The 17,732-nt window shown below is 36.1% G+C and overlaps 2 protein-coding genes across 3 annotated transcripts in view; one reads left to right on the top strand and one right to left on the bottom strand.

Moving 5' to 3' along the window:
• Window positions 1–837: 837 nt before the first annotated feature.
• Window positions 838–5,550, top strand: LOC128230136 (uncharacterized). Of its 2 annotated transcripts, none has more exons than XM_052942174.1 (6): window positions 838–958; window positions 1,284–1,446; window positions 3,669–3,802; window positions 4,251–4,359; window positions 4,579–4,712; window positions 4,939–5,550. In XM_052942174.1, exons 1-6 carry the CDS (start codon window positions 937–939, stop codon window positions 5,169–5,171), a joined length of 795 nt encoding a protein of 264 aa, XP_052798134.1. In that variant the 5' UTR covers window positions 838–936; the 3' UTR covers window positions 5,172–5,550. The 2 variants fall into 2 exon arrangements, with proteins under 2 accessions (XP_052798134.1, XP_052798135.1); XM_052942175.1 differs by lacking the exon at window positions 838–958 and adding an exon at window positions 975–1,077.
• A 5,418-nt stretch (window positions 5,551–10,968) lies between these two features.
• LOC128231321 (uncharacterized) overlaps window positions 10,969–17,732 on the bottom strand; it is a 144,387-nt gene continuing 137,623 nt past the window's right edge. The window contains exons 15-19 of the mRNA XM_052943981.1: window positions 17,003–17,139; window positions 16,495–16,577; window positions 13,029–13,080; window positions 12,222–12,359; window positions 10,969–11,649 (exon numbers count right to left, since the gene is read on the bottom strand). Of these exons, the coding sequence (XP_052799941.1) occupies window positions 11,548–11,649; window positions 12,222–12,359; window positions 13,029–13,080; window positions 16,495–16,577; window positions 17,003–17,139 (512 nt within the window). The 3' untranslated portion in view covers window positions 10,969–11,547. The remainder of the gene's footprint in view (window positions 11,650–12,221; window positions 12,360–13,028; window positions 13,081–16,494; window positions 16,578–17,002; window positions 17,140–17,732) is intronic.

Here is a 17,732-nt window from a genome sequence, read left to right as displayed (position 1 = left end):
AGAAAAAAACAGTAATAGCATATTTTTTTTAGTGGGGTTTGAACCTACGCTGGTACAGTCAAGAACACATTAATTAGGACAGAGCCGGTTAGTCCACACGGCCACCGGCACATTAACATAAGTGGTTGATATGTTGACCTCTTGATAACATCACGTGATAATGCCAATCAACCAATCACGCAACACCACAGCCGTAATCAATTTTCAATCGTATATAAACGCCAATGAAAATTGTGGTCTTCTAAGACGATATTTGAGCAAATATCAACATTTTGGTATTTTTGTTTGAACACTCCTTATGATTTGTTACACTTAATTTCGTAATAAAAAAAGTACATTTTACAAACCATGAGCGAGTCACTTTAAAACAATTGTATTAATTGTGGTAAATCTTATTTGGGTGTAAAAGTGCATCTTTAAATTTGTATGACATTTCCTAGAAACACCGCGTATTAGCATTACACCCAACAACATCGCCTGTATCACGCATTCTTCAGACTATTATAATAAGTATAGTGTATTAGTACTTTGCACCATTATCAGTGGCACTCATTGAGCAAGCCAAACAACCTCACCATAAAGAGTGTAATGCGAACTATTAGATCGTGAAAGCCCTACCCGGATGGGATCACAAGTGAAACAAAAACAGACGCTAGTTGAGTCTTTCATGGCACGACCTTGGCAATTTAAGGGTAATTAGTTCTTTAAAGAACATTTAGTTTGTTTACGAAAGGCCTAAACAAAGTTTATCCATACGCGCCAGATACTCAGTATGTATAGTTGAAAAGTGAACGCCCCAAAACAAAAGATCAGGATGTCACTCCTCGACATACTTAGCTCAAGTGTAAATATTGCGCCCCTTTAAAAGTAAGGACCCATTGACATCTTCATCAGTGTTTCCATAAAAATCTATCAGAGGAGTTTGAATATTTCATCATGGCTATTTTAGCACTTTGTTGTAAGTACTCTTTTTATAAAAACGTATTTTGCAATCTATTATTGTCACTCGAAGATTTGAAGTCCATTAAGGTGTATTTATTAAATGATATGGAATATGGAAAGTTTTGAAATGCTCAGGTACTGTTGTTTATTTTGCATATTATATTTTTTGCATATTATATTTTTGTTTACCTTAAAAAGAATGTGTTAGTAAAGAATATGGCAATGTATTAGTATATATATACTATATACTTTTTTGTTTATACTGAGTCGAAAATATTTCCATATTTTTCTCTTCTCACATTTTATACATTTAGAATGCAATGTAAACTGTATGTGTACAGGTATTTGTTCGATCCTGGTGACCATGGTCCGGTGTGCCTGTGACATGCAGTCAAACCTGATCCACTATCATTCCTGTATTGACCAGTGGGCATTGGTTCGGGAAAACAAGAAACAACCATCCGCCTTCCTTAGGAACCCGCAACTAGTCGACGATATTTGTTTGTAAGCTATTGAAGTCTTATTGATTGATTGATTGATTGATTGATTGATTGATTGATTGATTGATCGATCGATTGGTTGATTGATTGACTAATTGATGGATTGATTGATTGATTGATTGATTGATTGATTGATTGATTGATTGATTGATTGATTGATTGATTGATTGATTGATTGATTGATTGATATATAAGTTGATTGATAAGTTTATTAAATTATTGATTGGTTGATTAAATTCTTTACGGATATATTTAATTTATGACTGATATATCATCACTATTAAAATCGATAATAAAATAAATAAAATAAATAAATAAATAATATTAATAATAATAATAATAATAATAATAATAATAATAATAATAATAATAATAAAATAGAATAATGATAATAATAATAATAATTATTATAATAATAATAATAATTATTATAATAATAATAATAATAATAATAATAATAATAATGGTACTGATAATGATGTTAATAATAATAATTACAATTCTAATATTTAATTTTAGTAATAAAAAAATAAATAAATAATAATAATAATAATAATAATAATAATAATAATAATGATAATAATAAAAACGATGATGATGATGATATGATGATGATGATGATGATGCTGCTGCTGCTGCTGCTCCTGCTGCTGCTGCTGCTGCTGCTGCTGCTGATGATGATGATGATGATGCTGCTGCTGCTGCTGCTGCTGCTGCTGCTGCTGCTGCTGCTGCTGCTGCTGATGATGATGATGATTATGATGATGATGATGATGAGGATAATATCGATATATAATGATAATTATAATAATAATGATAAATTTTTTATAATCATTTGCGCTTCAAGAAGCACTTTTAGTAGTTGTTTTAGCAACACTAGTTGTTGTAGCAGCAGTATTTGTTGTAGCAGTATCTGAAGCACGAAGAAAAGAGCATCGCTTCTCTTTTCCAAGTTTTTCTAGTTTTATGTTATTTAGTAGCTCGGTATAGATATTTTTCATCCAGAATTCTGTTCATGGTCTTCTTCATAACTACGCATTTAACTAGTTGAAGGGGGACTTTAATGATTAGAACAAAAAAAAATGATGTGTACAGATTAAAAAACGTATTAGCGAAGTTTTGCGCTTTTTCAATTGGAAAATTTGTGGCCACGTACCTATTAATAAAAAAACCTTAACAATGTTTTATCTTAACATAAAACATTTTTATTTTTTGATAACTGGGGCTTACAATCAAATTATTCGGTTTAGCTTCTATTTACATCCCTATATAAAAATATAGACACTTTAATGATATTAACTCTTCAATTAATGTACATTTGTGTTTTATTCCATACAGCTGTGTATTTTTATGAAAATTGAGATTATTTCCATTTACGGTGTGTTTGAATTATTTAAAGGCCCTCTGTATAGAATGATGATTTTTTTTCAATGCATTATCATTTCAAACATATTTGACCATAATGATATAAAACAACAACTAATAAAAACCATATGATTTGTGTAGAGATAAAAAGTTAGCCTTTATCATTTATTTAATGTCAACATATCGGTAATATTTTTTCATCATGTCCTTTTTTGTTTTGTTTTGATCATTAAAGTCAAATGAGTTGAACATGATAATTCAACAATATTAAGCCTAGTTTTGGCATCAACCTGTATTGTGCGCCTTCAAAACCAATTGAGGTTGTTGCATACATGCAAAATATTTTTTTTTTTTACAAAAATACTAATTACTCGTTTGGGTATGAATACAGATAATGTTACCAAAAAGTGTATATATCGCTTAAAAAATGAACATTGTAAAACAGAAACTTTGAACAGATATATATATATATATATAGTGTCCGGTGTCCTCGGCCCCATTGGATGACGTGAAAGACTTCCGTGTTAGTCATTCTGAATGGGTTATTTACTTTACAATGGCCCTTGTTTGTATTCAGTCTGCTTTTAAATGTCAAAGCCATTCAATATCCCCCTACGTTTCATTTTTACGACTGACACTTAGTTCTTTTTGTAAAATTATATTTTAAAAGTGATTGAAGGAGGAGCATTGATACGCCACATCGTACTATTGATAACAACATAACGCGGGTGCGCGGGTAATGTATATGACTTCGCTGACGGTCGTAGGGGGACGAATATTTGCACAAGGTGTATTCGATGGTCGGGAACATTGTCAAAGCACCTATTAGTATTTTTCAAATAACAAAGATTGTAAATGCAGGTCAGACGATGGACGGGGCGTTGAGCGGCTTGATCAGTGTGTGAAGCGACGGGTGAGCGGCATGTGCGACAATATCCGGACGTCCTGGGACGGCTTCCACCTCATGCTCCAACTCCTCTGTAAACACAGGAAAGGTACGACCCTAAGTATCACTTGGGCAGAATGGGCCCAAACGTCTAGCCGGCACGTAATAAATGGTTTAATCCAATCAAATCCATGATATATTTGATCAAATGTTGTATATATGTGTCAACGGCCAGTCGGAGGATTAAATCACAAAATTCAATTAGAGCATAAAATTCTTTATTTATAACGTTTGTCGGTGAAGGCTTTCCAGACTACACGCATCACAACAGAAACGACTGGAATCATAATGATCTCACTTACTTTATACCCGCCGACACTAAGTCAAAAGCAAACACCACGTTTGGCTTCAAACAAGAAACAAAACAACGAACAGGCCAACAGAGACATGTTAATATATGTTTACATTTGATTCTACTTTAAATTAAGACGTAGGTCAAAATAAATGCCCTGCTATGAACTGACCAAAATTAACCCCGACTTGATTACCTCCCACAGAGTTCGTGGACTACTCGTCGTGTCGGCAGTCGTTATACCCGGAAGCGTACGACGATTGCATGCTCCGGTTCAACCACAGTATGCACCAGAGAAACCCACATAGATGCCTGTACGTCGCAACAGTCGTATAGTCTTTATCTTTGTTTTAATTCAACATTATATTCTATTTGTGGATCGATCCCGACAACATTAACCTCATTTTTCTTGAAAAAAACCCATGGAAGACGATATATTTTTTCTTGTAGTTTGCCACCATTTGACCTGTTCTACAGCTATATGCACAAAGCCACAGATCAATAGCATTCATATACCTGTCAAATTGTTTCAGTGTGTTCCGGGAGTTGTCTGGGTGTATTGACCGGAATTTGAGGGCCTATTGCCCCGGGAAGGCTAGGCTATTTTTCAAACTACTTCTCCGGGCTGAAATCGAACCGGTTATGGAATATATCAACTGCTTTAACAGTGAGTACATTCAAGTACATGAAGTCACAGCAAAACACTTCAATAGCGTGAATTGATTGGCGCATTGAGAAAACTATGTACAACCAACATTAAAAATGCTTGAATAAAAACATGTACATGTACATATAATGCAGATTATTATTCCACAACACTTTCACTTATTTACCAGCCTAGTGTTATTGACACCGCGAATTCACCAATGTACAAAAGGTCTTCGCTTTTTCAGAACACAAGGCCATAATGGTGCCACTAGACTACTACTACACATATAACGGCGATCCCGGAGTGACCGATGGCCAGCTTGACGACGTGGTCGAGGCAACAGGAGTTCACTACAATGAGCCATACGTTGTAATGGCAGTTCGAGCTCCAACAAATCATTCAAACTATCCATCGCCGACCTTATTGTTACTTACCTGCATTATAGTCGTAACAAAATGTTGCAGATGGCCCGTGTAGCTCGAACCCTTAAATTGGACCAGACTGTAGTATTTTAGTCCTAGTCATTAGAAATCAAAACAAAGTTCGACATTTGTCCGACGTGGGCTTGGCGTCTTGGAAGGCATCGACCATAATCATAGCTCAATCTGACCAGATCTGCAATGAAATATGGAGAGAGACGTCGGAACGTGGCAAGATGACGCGGGCTAGATGGCCTGTTTCTAAATATTTTAGAGAAGTTTAGGAGCACAAGGTCTTTTTGTTTAAACTTCAAAAATGGCATTCTGTATATTTCCATGTATATTTACTTATACAAAATGTATTTTTGTTATATTTCACTGTACATTTATTGCTCAATGTTTTATTTTTACCAAAACAATTAAAAGAATAAATTTAATTTGTTTTCTTACTGTATCATTTACACATCACCTTGTGAATGAACCAATCTGAATACTTTTATTATTAAATGATGATAAACCCGATCATACGAATTCCCCTGATTATTTTTGAAGGTAAGACGAAACCCCATCTCAATGAATGTTTCAAGTTGACAACTGCAAAAAAACTCCTTTAGAGCATTGGACTAGAGACAAATTATTATTACATTATCCTTATCATACTCCCGGTTCACAAAGTAAAAAGAGGGGGAGGGGGCTATATAGGAATTACGCTCGTCATAACAGCCGTCCGTCCGTCAGTCTTTGCTATATTATGTTGGATTTTGAAATTATTTAGCAGAAGTGACCACCATAGCATGAAGATATGTCGCGCACAAGACCCGTGTCCCTAATTTAAATTTCAAGGTCCCACAAGCCTTCTGAACTTGGCTATGGTTTGTCAAGCCGTCCCGTTTCTGTCCGGTCCACATCTTTTACAGTCATGGTTTGATCTTAAAATCATTTGACAGAGGTGACCGCCATAGCAGGAGGATGCGCCGCGCACAAGATCCGTGTCCCTACCTTCAAGTTCAAGGTCAGAGAAACCTGCTGGATTTGGTATATTTCATCAGTCCGTCCCGTTTTGGCCCGATACACATCTTTCCTATTCATGGCCGAATCTTAAAATTATTTAGCAGAAGTGTCCACCATAGGATTAGCATGTGTAGCGCACAAGACCCATGTCCCTACCTTCAAGGTCACATCAACCTTCTGAACATAGTAATCTCCAGTCCATATCTTTCTCGTTCATGGGCGGGTTTAAAAATTATTGGCAGCATTGTTAACTATAAACGAGGACGTGTTGCACACAAGACTCTTGTCCAACCTTCAACGTGAAGGTCACAGCAACCTGAACTTAATATGTTTTGCTATATATAGCCTAACTGTTAATAGTTCCGGGTAATACATTTTGCCATCTTGATTCGATTTTAATCATTTGGCAGGAGTGATAACCATCGTATGTACGAGGAAATGTCGCCCTTAAGACCGGCTTCCCTATCTGCGAGGTCGAGGCAACCTTTTGAACTTAGTATATTTTGCTATATACAATGTAAGCCTTACTGATAATAATTCGTGTCTGATCCGTATTTTTATTACACAATGTCGGATTTTCAAATAATTTGGCAGGAGTGTCCACCTTGGGGTCGTGTCGTGCACAAGGAAACCGTGTTTATACGAGGTCAAGGTCATAGCAACCTTCTGAACTTAGTATGTTTTGCTATACAAAGCTTACCGGTGATAGTTTGGGTCACATAACAAAACCAATATGTTCCAATCTTTCTCATGCCTCTACATTATTGACAATATTTTGGCTCGTTTACGTTCGACTTGATTTCTTCAATGCAGAATTTCCAACATACAATGTATGTCGAACGTGCGGGTGTATTCATCACATTTTGTGATAGTTCTAGTCTTGAATTGTTGCGGTACAAGACAACTAGAGGCCTTGTCCAATCCGATGAAGACCAAGTTGCAACCAAAATTAGTTTCATTTGTAGTTGGTTAATTAGATCCTACACAGGAACTATGCAGGGTTTGCACACATCAGAGTATGCATGTCCACAGCATGAAATCGGTTGATGAAATACTTCTTCTCCTAAAACGTGTTGGTTAGTCTTTTTCTTTGACAATGTTTTAATGTTTGGCCAAGTTGTAACATACACATACACGCACACGCAGACGCCTTCACCCGTCACACACAGCGCACAGTAGATATTCTTTGACGTTTGAGGAACGCTGGTTCTCTACCCAACCGACTCGACTCGAATGCAGCGGAAGGAAGAAATGATGACACAGTGTAACAAAAACGGTTTAATCACATAGTCAGCTACAAACAGTCATCTGACCAACATGTAACCATATACAAACAATAAACAATGTATGTACACATGTGTGCTTATACTAGTAAGTGATAGAGAGCAAACATAACTATAACACAATGGTACGTTTATTCCGCATACAATACACAAGTACTGGTATTCCGCATACAACACAATGGTACGTGTATTCCGCATACAACACACTGGTACTTATATTCTGCATACATACACAGGTACTGGTATTCCGCATACAACACAATGGTAAGTGTATCCTGCATACAACACAATGGTACGTGTATTCCGCATACAACACACAGGTACTGGTATTCTGCATACAATCCACACATACTGGTATTCCGCATACAACACACAGGTATTGGTATTCTGCATACAACACACAGGTACTGGTATTCTGCATAATTAAATCACACCGGTATTGGTATTCTACATACAACACACAGGTACTGGTATTCTGCATACAACACACAGGTACTGGTATTCTACATACAATACACACATACTGGTATTCTGCATACAACACACAGGTATTGGTATTCTGCATACAACACACAGGTACTGGTATTCTACATACAACACACAGGTACTGGTATTCTACATACAACACACAGGTACTGGTATTCTGCATACAACACACAGGTACTGGTATTCTGCATACAATACACCGGTACTGGTATTCTGCATACAATACACACGTACTGGTATTCTGCATACAACACACCGGTACTGGTATTCTGCATACAATACACACGTACTGGTATTCTACATACAATACACAGGTACTGGTATTCTACATACAATACACAGGTACTGGTATTCTACATACAACACACAGGTACTGGTATTCTGCATACAACACACCGGTACTGGTATTCTGCATACAATACACACGTACTGGTATTCTACATACAACACACACGTACTGGTATTCTACATAGAACACACAGGTATTGGTATTCTACATACAACACACAGGTACTGGTATTCTACATACAACACACACGTACTGGTATTCTACATACAACACACAGGTACTGGTATTCTGCATACAACACACCAGTACTGGTATTCTGCATACAACACACCGTACTGGTATTCTGCATACAATACACACGCACTGGTATTCTGCATACAACACACAGGTACTGGTATTCTGCATACAACACACAGGTACTGGTATTCTGCATACAACACACAGGTACTGGTATTCTGCATACAACACACAGGTACTGGTATTCTGCATACAACACACCTGTATTGGTATTCTGCATACAACACACAGGTACTGGTATTCTGCATACAATACACTACGGTACTGGTATTCTGCATACAATACACACGTACTGGTATTCTGCATACAACACACAGGTACTGGTATTCTGCATACAATACACACGCACTGGTATTCTGCATACAATACACATGTACTGGTATTCTGCATACAATACACTACCGTACTGGTATTCTGCATACAACACACAGGTACTGGTATTCTGCATACAACACACAGGTAGTGGTATTCTGCATACAACACACCTGTATTGGTATTCTGCATACAACACACAGATACTGGTATTCTGCATACAATACACTACGGTACTGGTATTCTGCATACAATACACTACGGTACTGGTATTCTGCATACAACACACAGGTACTGGTATTCTACATACAATACACAGATACTGGTATTTTGCATACAACACACCAGTACTGGTATTCTGCATAAAACAAATGGGTACTGGTATTCTGCATACAATACACAGGCACTGGTATTCTGCATACAATACACACGCACTGGTATTCTGCATACAATACACACGTACTGGTATTCTGCATACAACACACCGGTACTGGTATTCTGCATACAATACACACGCACTGGTATTCTGCATACAATACACACGTACTGGTATTCTGCATACAACACACAGGTACTGGTATTCTGCATACAATACACACGCACTGGTATTCTGCATACAATACACATGTACTGGTATTCTGCATACAATACACTACGTTACTGGTATTCTGCATACAACACACAGGTACTGGTATTCTGCATACAACACACAGGTACTGGTATTCTGCATACAACACACCTGTATTGGTATTCTGCATACAACACACAGGTACTGGTATTCTGCATACAATACACTACGGTACTGGTATTCTGCATACAATACACTACGGTACTGGTATTCTGCATACAACACACAGGTAGTGGTATTCTACATACAATACACAGATACTGGTATTTTGCATACAACACACCAGTACTGGTATTCTGCATAAAACAAATGGGTACTGGTATTCTGCATACAATACACAGGCACTGGTATTCTGCATACAATACACAGGTACTGGTATTCTGCATACAATACACAGGTACTGGTATTCTGCATACAATACACAGGTAATAGTATTCTCCAAACAACACACAGGTACTGATATTCTGTATACAACACACAGGTACTGGTATTCTGCATACAATACACAGGTACTGGTATTCTGTATACAATACACAGGTAATAGTATTCTCCAAAAAACACACAGGTACTGATATTCTGTATACAACACACAGGTACTGGTATTCTGTATACAACACGCAGGTACTGGTATTCTGTATACAACACGCAGGTACTGGTATTCTGCATACAACACACAATTACTTATTGACAATATATTCACATCACAGACAAATCAAAAATAGTTCTCCATCCATCCATAACCTAAAAGTCTACATTTAAGTGCTGTTTACCAAGGAATACCTTGTACAAATGGCTCAACAGAAGCCAACAATAATAACATTAAGTTATACATGTAATTATGCACTGACTTAGCCATACGCATGATACAAGTTCTATACAAGGGGCATTCACTTCATTCCACTAATGATTAATCCACTAATGATTAATAATCATATAGCCAAAGATAGAAAAGGCTATTCTGAACAAAATTAAGAAAATCATGATGAGCCATCAAACAAAGAAAACAATGGTAAATTTTGTATAATTTCTTGCACACTGACTTGAAGCCAACGCCTGTAAAGTTTTGCATAACATCACATAACCAATGATGGAGCTGTTGTTGTCATAGCAATTACATAAAATGGACCATCAGAATTATTTTGAATAATTAGAAATGAAATTGAAGATAACAAACACACACCCATTACTATTGGAAAAGGCATTCTTAAAATGTGCTTCATAATTTCTAAAATCCCTGAAGCATCTGAAACAATCGAGAAAACAATATTTGGCAGACAATCAAAAATACTTGGTACCAATGATACTTACAGACATTTTCACAACAAATGGATTACCTCTTGCAAAACAGAAAGTGAACATTGTATTTAGATTGCATTTTTTCCAGATTGCCAACTGTTTTCCAAATAACAGATAATTGAATGGTATGTTAAATAAAACTGATCAAGGTAAACCGCCAAACTTCTGCACATCTAGCATAGTTAAGACAATATGGGGAGGTATACTGGATTAATTAAGACATTATTGTACTGCAGAATATATTCTACATATATCACTTCTTCATTTTAATGTAGAAATGGATTATAACAAATCAAATATCAGTATAAACTTTACCTGGATTAATGATGGAATATTTTGTATTGCAAAATGAATTGTAATCATAACAATTTGAAAATAGTTTAATCAACATTTTAGTGCATAGTCATAATCAAAAAAACTTTACCAGTGATATAACATAAAGATTTTCAGTGTAGACGCAATTTAAATAGTTAGCAAGGAGTTCGACAATGATCTTATTGTACTTGTCAATTTGTCAATTTTGACCACTGGTACGTGTATCATGTATATTACAACTACATGTAGGCAAGGTGGCTGGAGATTGTAGGTCACATTCTGGGAAGTACGCGCATCAACAAAGTTCTAAGTGTTCACAATGATTGTCCACATATTAAGTCTTATTTCAATATGAAATAACGCTGTGCATGGGTACATCAAGGTGGTGAATGTGGATCACACACAAGTCACAATAGTCAGTGCCTCAGTGGTACTCCTTAGGTCATTAATTATTCCCCTGTAGGTAACAAGGGGACTAGCAAATGAACGTTGTCAAAGGGGAAAGTCACTAGGTGTGTCACAACTCTTGGAGGTAGATGTAGGGACAGAGGGCCTGCCTGTTGTTTGCAGCCCGCACCAGGACCATCCCGTCAACCTCCTCACCAACCTGCAGCACTATCTGAAACAATCAATACCACAATCTAGAACCAAACTTTTATGATAGAATGATAAAAATATCAAGATAAAAAGATCATATTAAACATTTATCCAAATTATTATAATATAAACATTTTCTCGGCTGCTAGACACGTAATTTTAAGCCTGATTTCAATTGAATAAAAGAGCAAATATACAAACTGTTCTAGTTTTATGTTTGATGTATTCAGGTCATTTATTACATTTAGTATAAGCAGGCAAATACCTTTCAAATGATAACAACATTACCGGTATATGGGTGTCATCAGACATCAACATTTTTACATTACGGTTAATGGAGCTATCAGAGTACAAGCTTATCTGTGGGACAGATTACTTAAAATGATAAGTTAAAATGATAAGTTAAAATGATAAGTAAAAATGATAAGTAAAAATCACGTTCAGGGAAGCATGATCAATCCTTCATAGGTCATTATTGTTGGTTAACTTCACTCACAGCTTGTTGCTCAATATGCTATTGCCATTTTGTGGTCTCAGCTTATAGCTGTCCGTAGATGCATGCAACTAGCCCCAGAAATAGGAGTTGGTCATTACCTGGTCTTTGTGGAACTTGATGGAAAACTGGCCATCGCTGAGGTTAAGAGCTTGCTGGACCTGGAACACCCGCTGGTCAGGCTGGAGTGGGATCACGTATGTCGCCGGGAAATACCCACTACGCCCACGACACTTGCCCTGCAACACATCATCATAGTGGATTACATTACACAGAATTTTTATTTTCTTTGTTAGTCGACAAATTAAAGGGGCTATACACCAGTTTTTTCGTATTTTCCATTAAAAAAGATTACTAGGTATGTATACCAATAATTCATTCTTGTGCGTGATTGGCTAGTCGATGTTATCACGTGATATTACCAAGTTAGGTATATAGCTTAAATATTCCAGATGTTAAGTGTTAACCTTAGTAGCACAGTGGATACAACACTGGACTGCAATTTTGACTCGATTTTATGTTTACATTTTGGTAAAAAAAAATTACAATCATGATATCAAAGAGTAAAACATTTTATTAAATAATTGTCCTGAGATTGGTTACAGAAACAAACTTCGTTTGGTGCCAATTTGGTGTATAGTCCCTTTAAATAGAATTCATAACACATACATAGATAAATTACTTATTTTATACACAGTCGCACTGTCGTAAACATAACCAAGGACACCTCCTGAAACTCCATTTTCACATGCAGAACATTCTAATAATCTTTACATGTATTCCTATCATCATGAAAACAGATATTTTGCCATTCTTGGCAGAAAGTTAGGATTGCATTGGAAATAGGCCTGCTACTGTGCATGTCATATACATGCCATACAAGGCCAGGCTTCATACATAGGACATACCTTCCACCAGTCCTTCTTCGAGCTGTCAGTGACAGACACCCTCCAGCCAGCTCTGTAACAATCACAAGGACATTGGATACATGTATACAGATATACTGCAAATTATGCATGTATAAAGTATTGTGTTTGTGATATCGAAGACATACAAGTATTTTAAGTCTGTAAAATGATGACTATGTTTTAGACATCATCATTAACATATAAAACTCAATCACATCCAACATCATACATTATTTTTTCATTGTGATTTCAATATGGGAACTCTATCTCCAAGATACAATGTTCCCATCCATTACAATTATATATTTTAAGTATGTTTAATGACTCTGTAAGATCCAATGTTCTAATTAAAAAAACATGAGAGCATTTTGAAATCTGCAGTGTATCATCAGGAGCTTCTTTTACAGTAGATTTTGCAACTGGCAGATTTCACAAAAAAGGCAATTATTTGGCCCATTTGCTTTCATTTATTGTTATTGCATGTCAACGTCATATATACAGCAATTGCCTTTCCCAACCCAATAAGAACACCTAATAGAAGTGATTTGTATTAAAATAATGAAAATATTGTGTTAAATAAGGTAAAAAAATGTAAAAATATGCCGATATTTAGGACAAAAAAGACAGAAAATCTTCCCGGTACCAATATACCACTTTTTTGAGGATGCTTTTCAGTAACATCTGGTAAGTATTTTATTCTTGTCTGTTGAATAATGTTTGCAAGAAATGTTAATTAAAACAATAATATATCTAAAATGATTGCATTTCGTTCGTAATATACTTAAATTTTCGGTAATTGCGCATGGTGATAACGTTACGGTAATCTGTCCTCGAATTGTTGTGTAACATTAGCAGACGTGATCCACTGCTAACTGTTTTAAGCCTAAACACACCTTTATTAAATCACTGAAAACAAAGACTACGTGTCGGATAAAAACAGTATTGCATGTAACAAGAAATTGGTCATTCCCGATCATAAAGTTTTTTAGGTCTAAAAATGTGTTAATGTTACTCAAAATCGATTCTGTCCCATTTTAGCATGACGATAGCACCTTTTCTATTCGTGAATAATTTACACCGACTGAGGGATAACATCCGGGTAGCGATTACTTTTATATTGGACTGGTTCACAGTTGACATTGAAATGATAAAAATAGTGGTGAATACCGTTGATAAAAACTTAATCCAAGTTTGGCTTATTCTGTCCTTCGATGTAACGTTAACATTATGTCACGCTAGCATTAAGACAAGCGCTTAATAAAGCAAGAAAATCGTTGAAATTTGATGACTTTCCCAGAGTTAATTATTCGAACATAACAATGTCGTCTGTAAACTATCGTTTGTAAGTATTCATTCATTAGGTACGTAGTTTATATTGAATTCATACTGCTTTTGTGTTTGATATCGTTATTTATTGGACAGAATTAAGAATTTTTGTGATTATCAATTGACCGTGTTTATCAATCATTTATATAGTTTGTTTTATACTGTATCAAGCTCAAACAGTCTGTGGTAGGTCTGTATTTAATTTGTTGTGAAACATTCTGTCCAACTGCTAATGTGACATACTGCTAATGTTACTCATTCTGTTTTGTGGTAACACTAGCACATACTCGCAATTAGCAATTTATAATATATATGTTTAATATCAAAGGTAATGATAATTGCACCATACTAGAGACATTTATATTACCACAACAAAACATTTATGTTTATAGCTTATCTGATCTGATATAAAAAGAAAACCTATGTTTGCAGAAAACATTTTCTGTCTTGTTGTCCAATTAGGGTTTGTTTCAATAAATTTATTTGAGAAAAACGAAACAATTTTTATTTTTTGTCAGTACAATCTGTTTTATAGATAAATGAACCATTTAGTGCAAGACAAAATACTTCTTTGGATCAAAATATTAAAAACAAGAGATGTTTGTCAAACATTATGCCCCCTGAGCGCCAAGTTGCCAGAAATATTTGGACAATTGAATGAAATATGCATGGACTGAAATGACAGCTGATTTGTCATTGGATGCATATGAGGCAGGTCATCTACTGGTCATACCTAATCTTCATGTCAAGTTTGATGACCATAGGTCCGGGAATTGTTGAGTTATCACTCGGACAAGCTTTGGTCTTCCAACAGACCGACCGACATGTGCAAAGCAATTATATAACCCCTCTGCTTCGAAGGGGGGCATAATTAAACTAGATGTTCACTGAAAACTGATACTTCAACTCATGCATTTAGTGACATATAAATTTCTACTGTCTACTATATAAGAAAATAAAATATGGACAATCAGAAAACCTTTTTTCAGCTTACAGTCACACTGACCTTGACCTTTGACCCACTGACCTCAAAATCAATAGGGTTCATCTGCTGGTCATGACCAATAAGCCTACCTAGTATGAGGTCCCTGGGTCAAAGCGTTCTCAAGTTATTGATCGGAAACCGTTTTTCATGTTAAGGTCACACTGACCTTGACCTTTGACCTCAAAATCAATAGGGTTCATCTGCTGGTCATGACCAATACACCTACCAAGTATGAGGTTCCTGGGTCAAAGCGTTCTCAAGTTATTGATCGGAAACCGTTTTTCATGTAAAGGTCACACTGACCTTGACCTTTGACCCACTGACCTCAAAATCAATAGGGTTCATCTGCTGGTCATGACCAATAAGCCTACCTAGTATGAGGTCCCTGGGTCAAAGCGTTCTCAAGTTATTGATCGGAAACCGTTTTTCATGTTAAGGTCACACTGACCTTGACCTTTGACCCACTGACCTCAAAATCAATAGGGTTCATCTGCTGGTCATGACCAATACACCTACCAAGTATGAGGTTCCTGGGTCAAAGCGTTCTCAAGTTATTGATCGGAAACCGTTTTTCATGTAAAGGTCACACTGACCTTGACCTTTGACCCACTGACCTCAAAATCAATAGGGTTCATCTGCTGGTGATGACCAATACACATACCAAGTATGAGGTCCCTCGGTCAAAGCGTTCTCAAGTTATTGATCGGAAACCATTTGGTATTCCGACCGACCGACCGACAGACAGACAGACCGACCGACCGACCGACCGACCGACCGACCGACCGACATGTGCAAAACAATATACCCCACTTTTTTCAAAAGGGGGCATAACAAGTTTTTACCGGCAATATTGTAACACTAGCACAAATGGTATGGCGATACAAAATTCTTTTTTTTATAAAAATGCATGAATAAATCATTGCAAATGTTCTAAAATATGATAGATAAGAAATTGCTGTAAAAGATTATGTTGAAATCACAAATCTGCAATAAATTTTAAAAATCAATATTCGCCGGGAACTTTTTGGTCACCAAAACGTGAAATCTGCCAACTGTCAATCATTGACAATTATTGCTTTTGAACTTGGCTTATAAAAAAATGAATGCACACCATGGGATGAATACACTTAAGATAAAATAACAAATAATAAGTACCTCAGATCAATATCATCCTTCTCCTTGGCTTTAAAGTTGTATAATGCTACATACAAATTCTTAATATCTTTTCGTTGAGATTTCTGGAAGTAAAACAAACATTTTTACAAAGATGTAGCGCCCAACTTAATGTGTACATAATCTCCAACAAAATTGCATAATTTTTCTCAGACAACACATACCTTTCCCATTTAAAATAGAGTGCAATTGTGATTGATATAATTTGACTCTTCACCCTTTAAACCAGTACATCAGATTTCCATAGGTAAGACGCCAGCTTTGCCAACATGTCAGCTTTGTACATTGGTGAGAGACATTTTAATACTTTGCAACAGAAAATTATCAACAAGAGATTTAACTGGTAATGAAGCGGTCTTACAAGGTAATGAAAACATATCAAAATGAACAATTTGAACAACATGCTTCACTAGGTAATCAAAAATATCAACACTGGGCAATGTAAAATTTATCAACCAAATAGAATTGACACCAATTGTAATAGCCATACCGGTGAACATTTGGGTGATGGGGAGAAGCTGCGGGTCTTCTTCTCCTCCATCTCGAGAGAGCTTGCCTTGGCCAGGGCAAACTTTTTCCGAAGGGTTGATGCAGAGTATGACAAACGGTCTTCGGGGCTCTCCTTGCCTACAAGAAAGGACAAACAACATAATGTTAAGGGCATTATATGAAAGTATTGAGTTCATTTAGTGGTTTTCAGTGCTAACCTACAAGCTACATTTCACTACAAGCAGTATTTCATATCTGTACGGTGTTTTTAGAATAAACTGTGTTGTGATAATGTGAACAAAATGTGTACTAAAAAATGTGCATTCAATTTTTTTTAAGTTATGGGTTATTTCAGTTATTAGAATTTTAATTTTTTACATATTTTTCAAAGTGAGCTTACCTTGGTATGGCTGTTGGAGCACATTTTCAACTCTAAGGACTTCTAGTTAATATTAGTGGTCATGCAATATCTGTACAACATTTCTAACACTCAATTATCACTGTCACTGTACACCTACCGCTGTGCATTCATTTACCACTGTACACTCACATTGTACATTCTCTTACCACTGTACGCTCACATTGTACATTATCTTACCACTGTACACTTACCACTGTACATTCACTTACCACTGTACAATCACCAATGAACACATATTTTCCTTCTTAACCATGCCACAACAACATAACAACTACCCCTCTAAAACTTGCAATAACTATCATTATGCTTG

This window comes from Mya arenaria, chromosome 4, assembly GCF_026914265.1.
Source record: "Mya arenaria isolate MELC-2E11 chromosome 4, ASM2691426v1".
NCBI classification, from domain to species: Eukaryota; Metazoa; Mollusca; class Bivalvia; order Myida; family Myidae; genus Mya; species Mya arenaria.
The sequence above is the reverse complement of the archived record's forward strand: the minus strand, read 5'-3'. Positions and strand labels throughout refer to the sequence as shown.

Excerpts from the sequence above, each read along its gene's own strand:
- LOC128230136 (XM_052942174.1), top strand. The coding sequence starts at position 937 with ATGGCTATTTTAGCACTTTGTT. Across the intron at positions 959-1,283 it reads GGCTATTTTAGCACTTTGTT|GTATTTGTTCGATCCTGGTG; the intron begins GTAAGTACTCTT and ends GTATGTGTACAG. Across the intron at positions 1,447-3,668 it reads CTAGTCGACGATATTTGTTT|GTCAGACGATGGACGGGGCG; the intron begins GTAAGCTATTGA and ends TTGTAAATGCAG.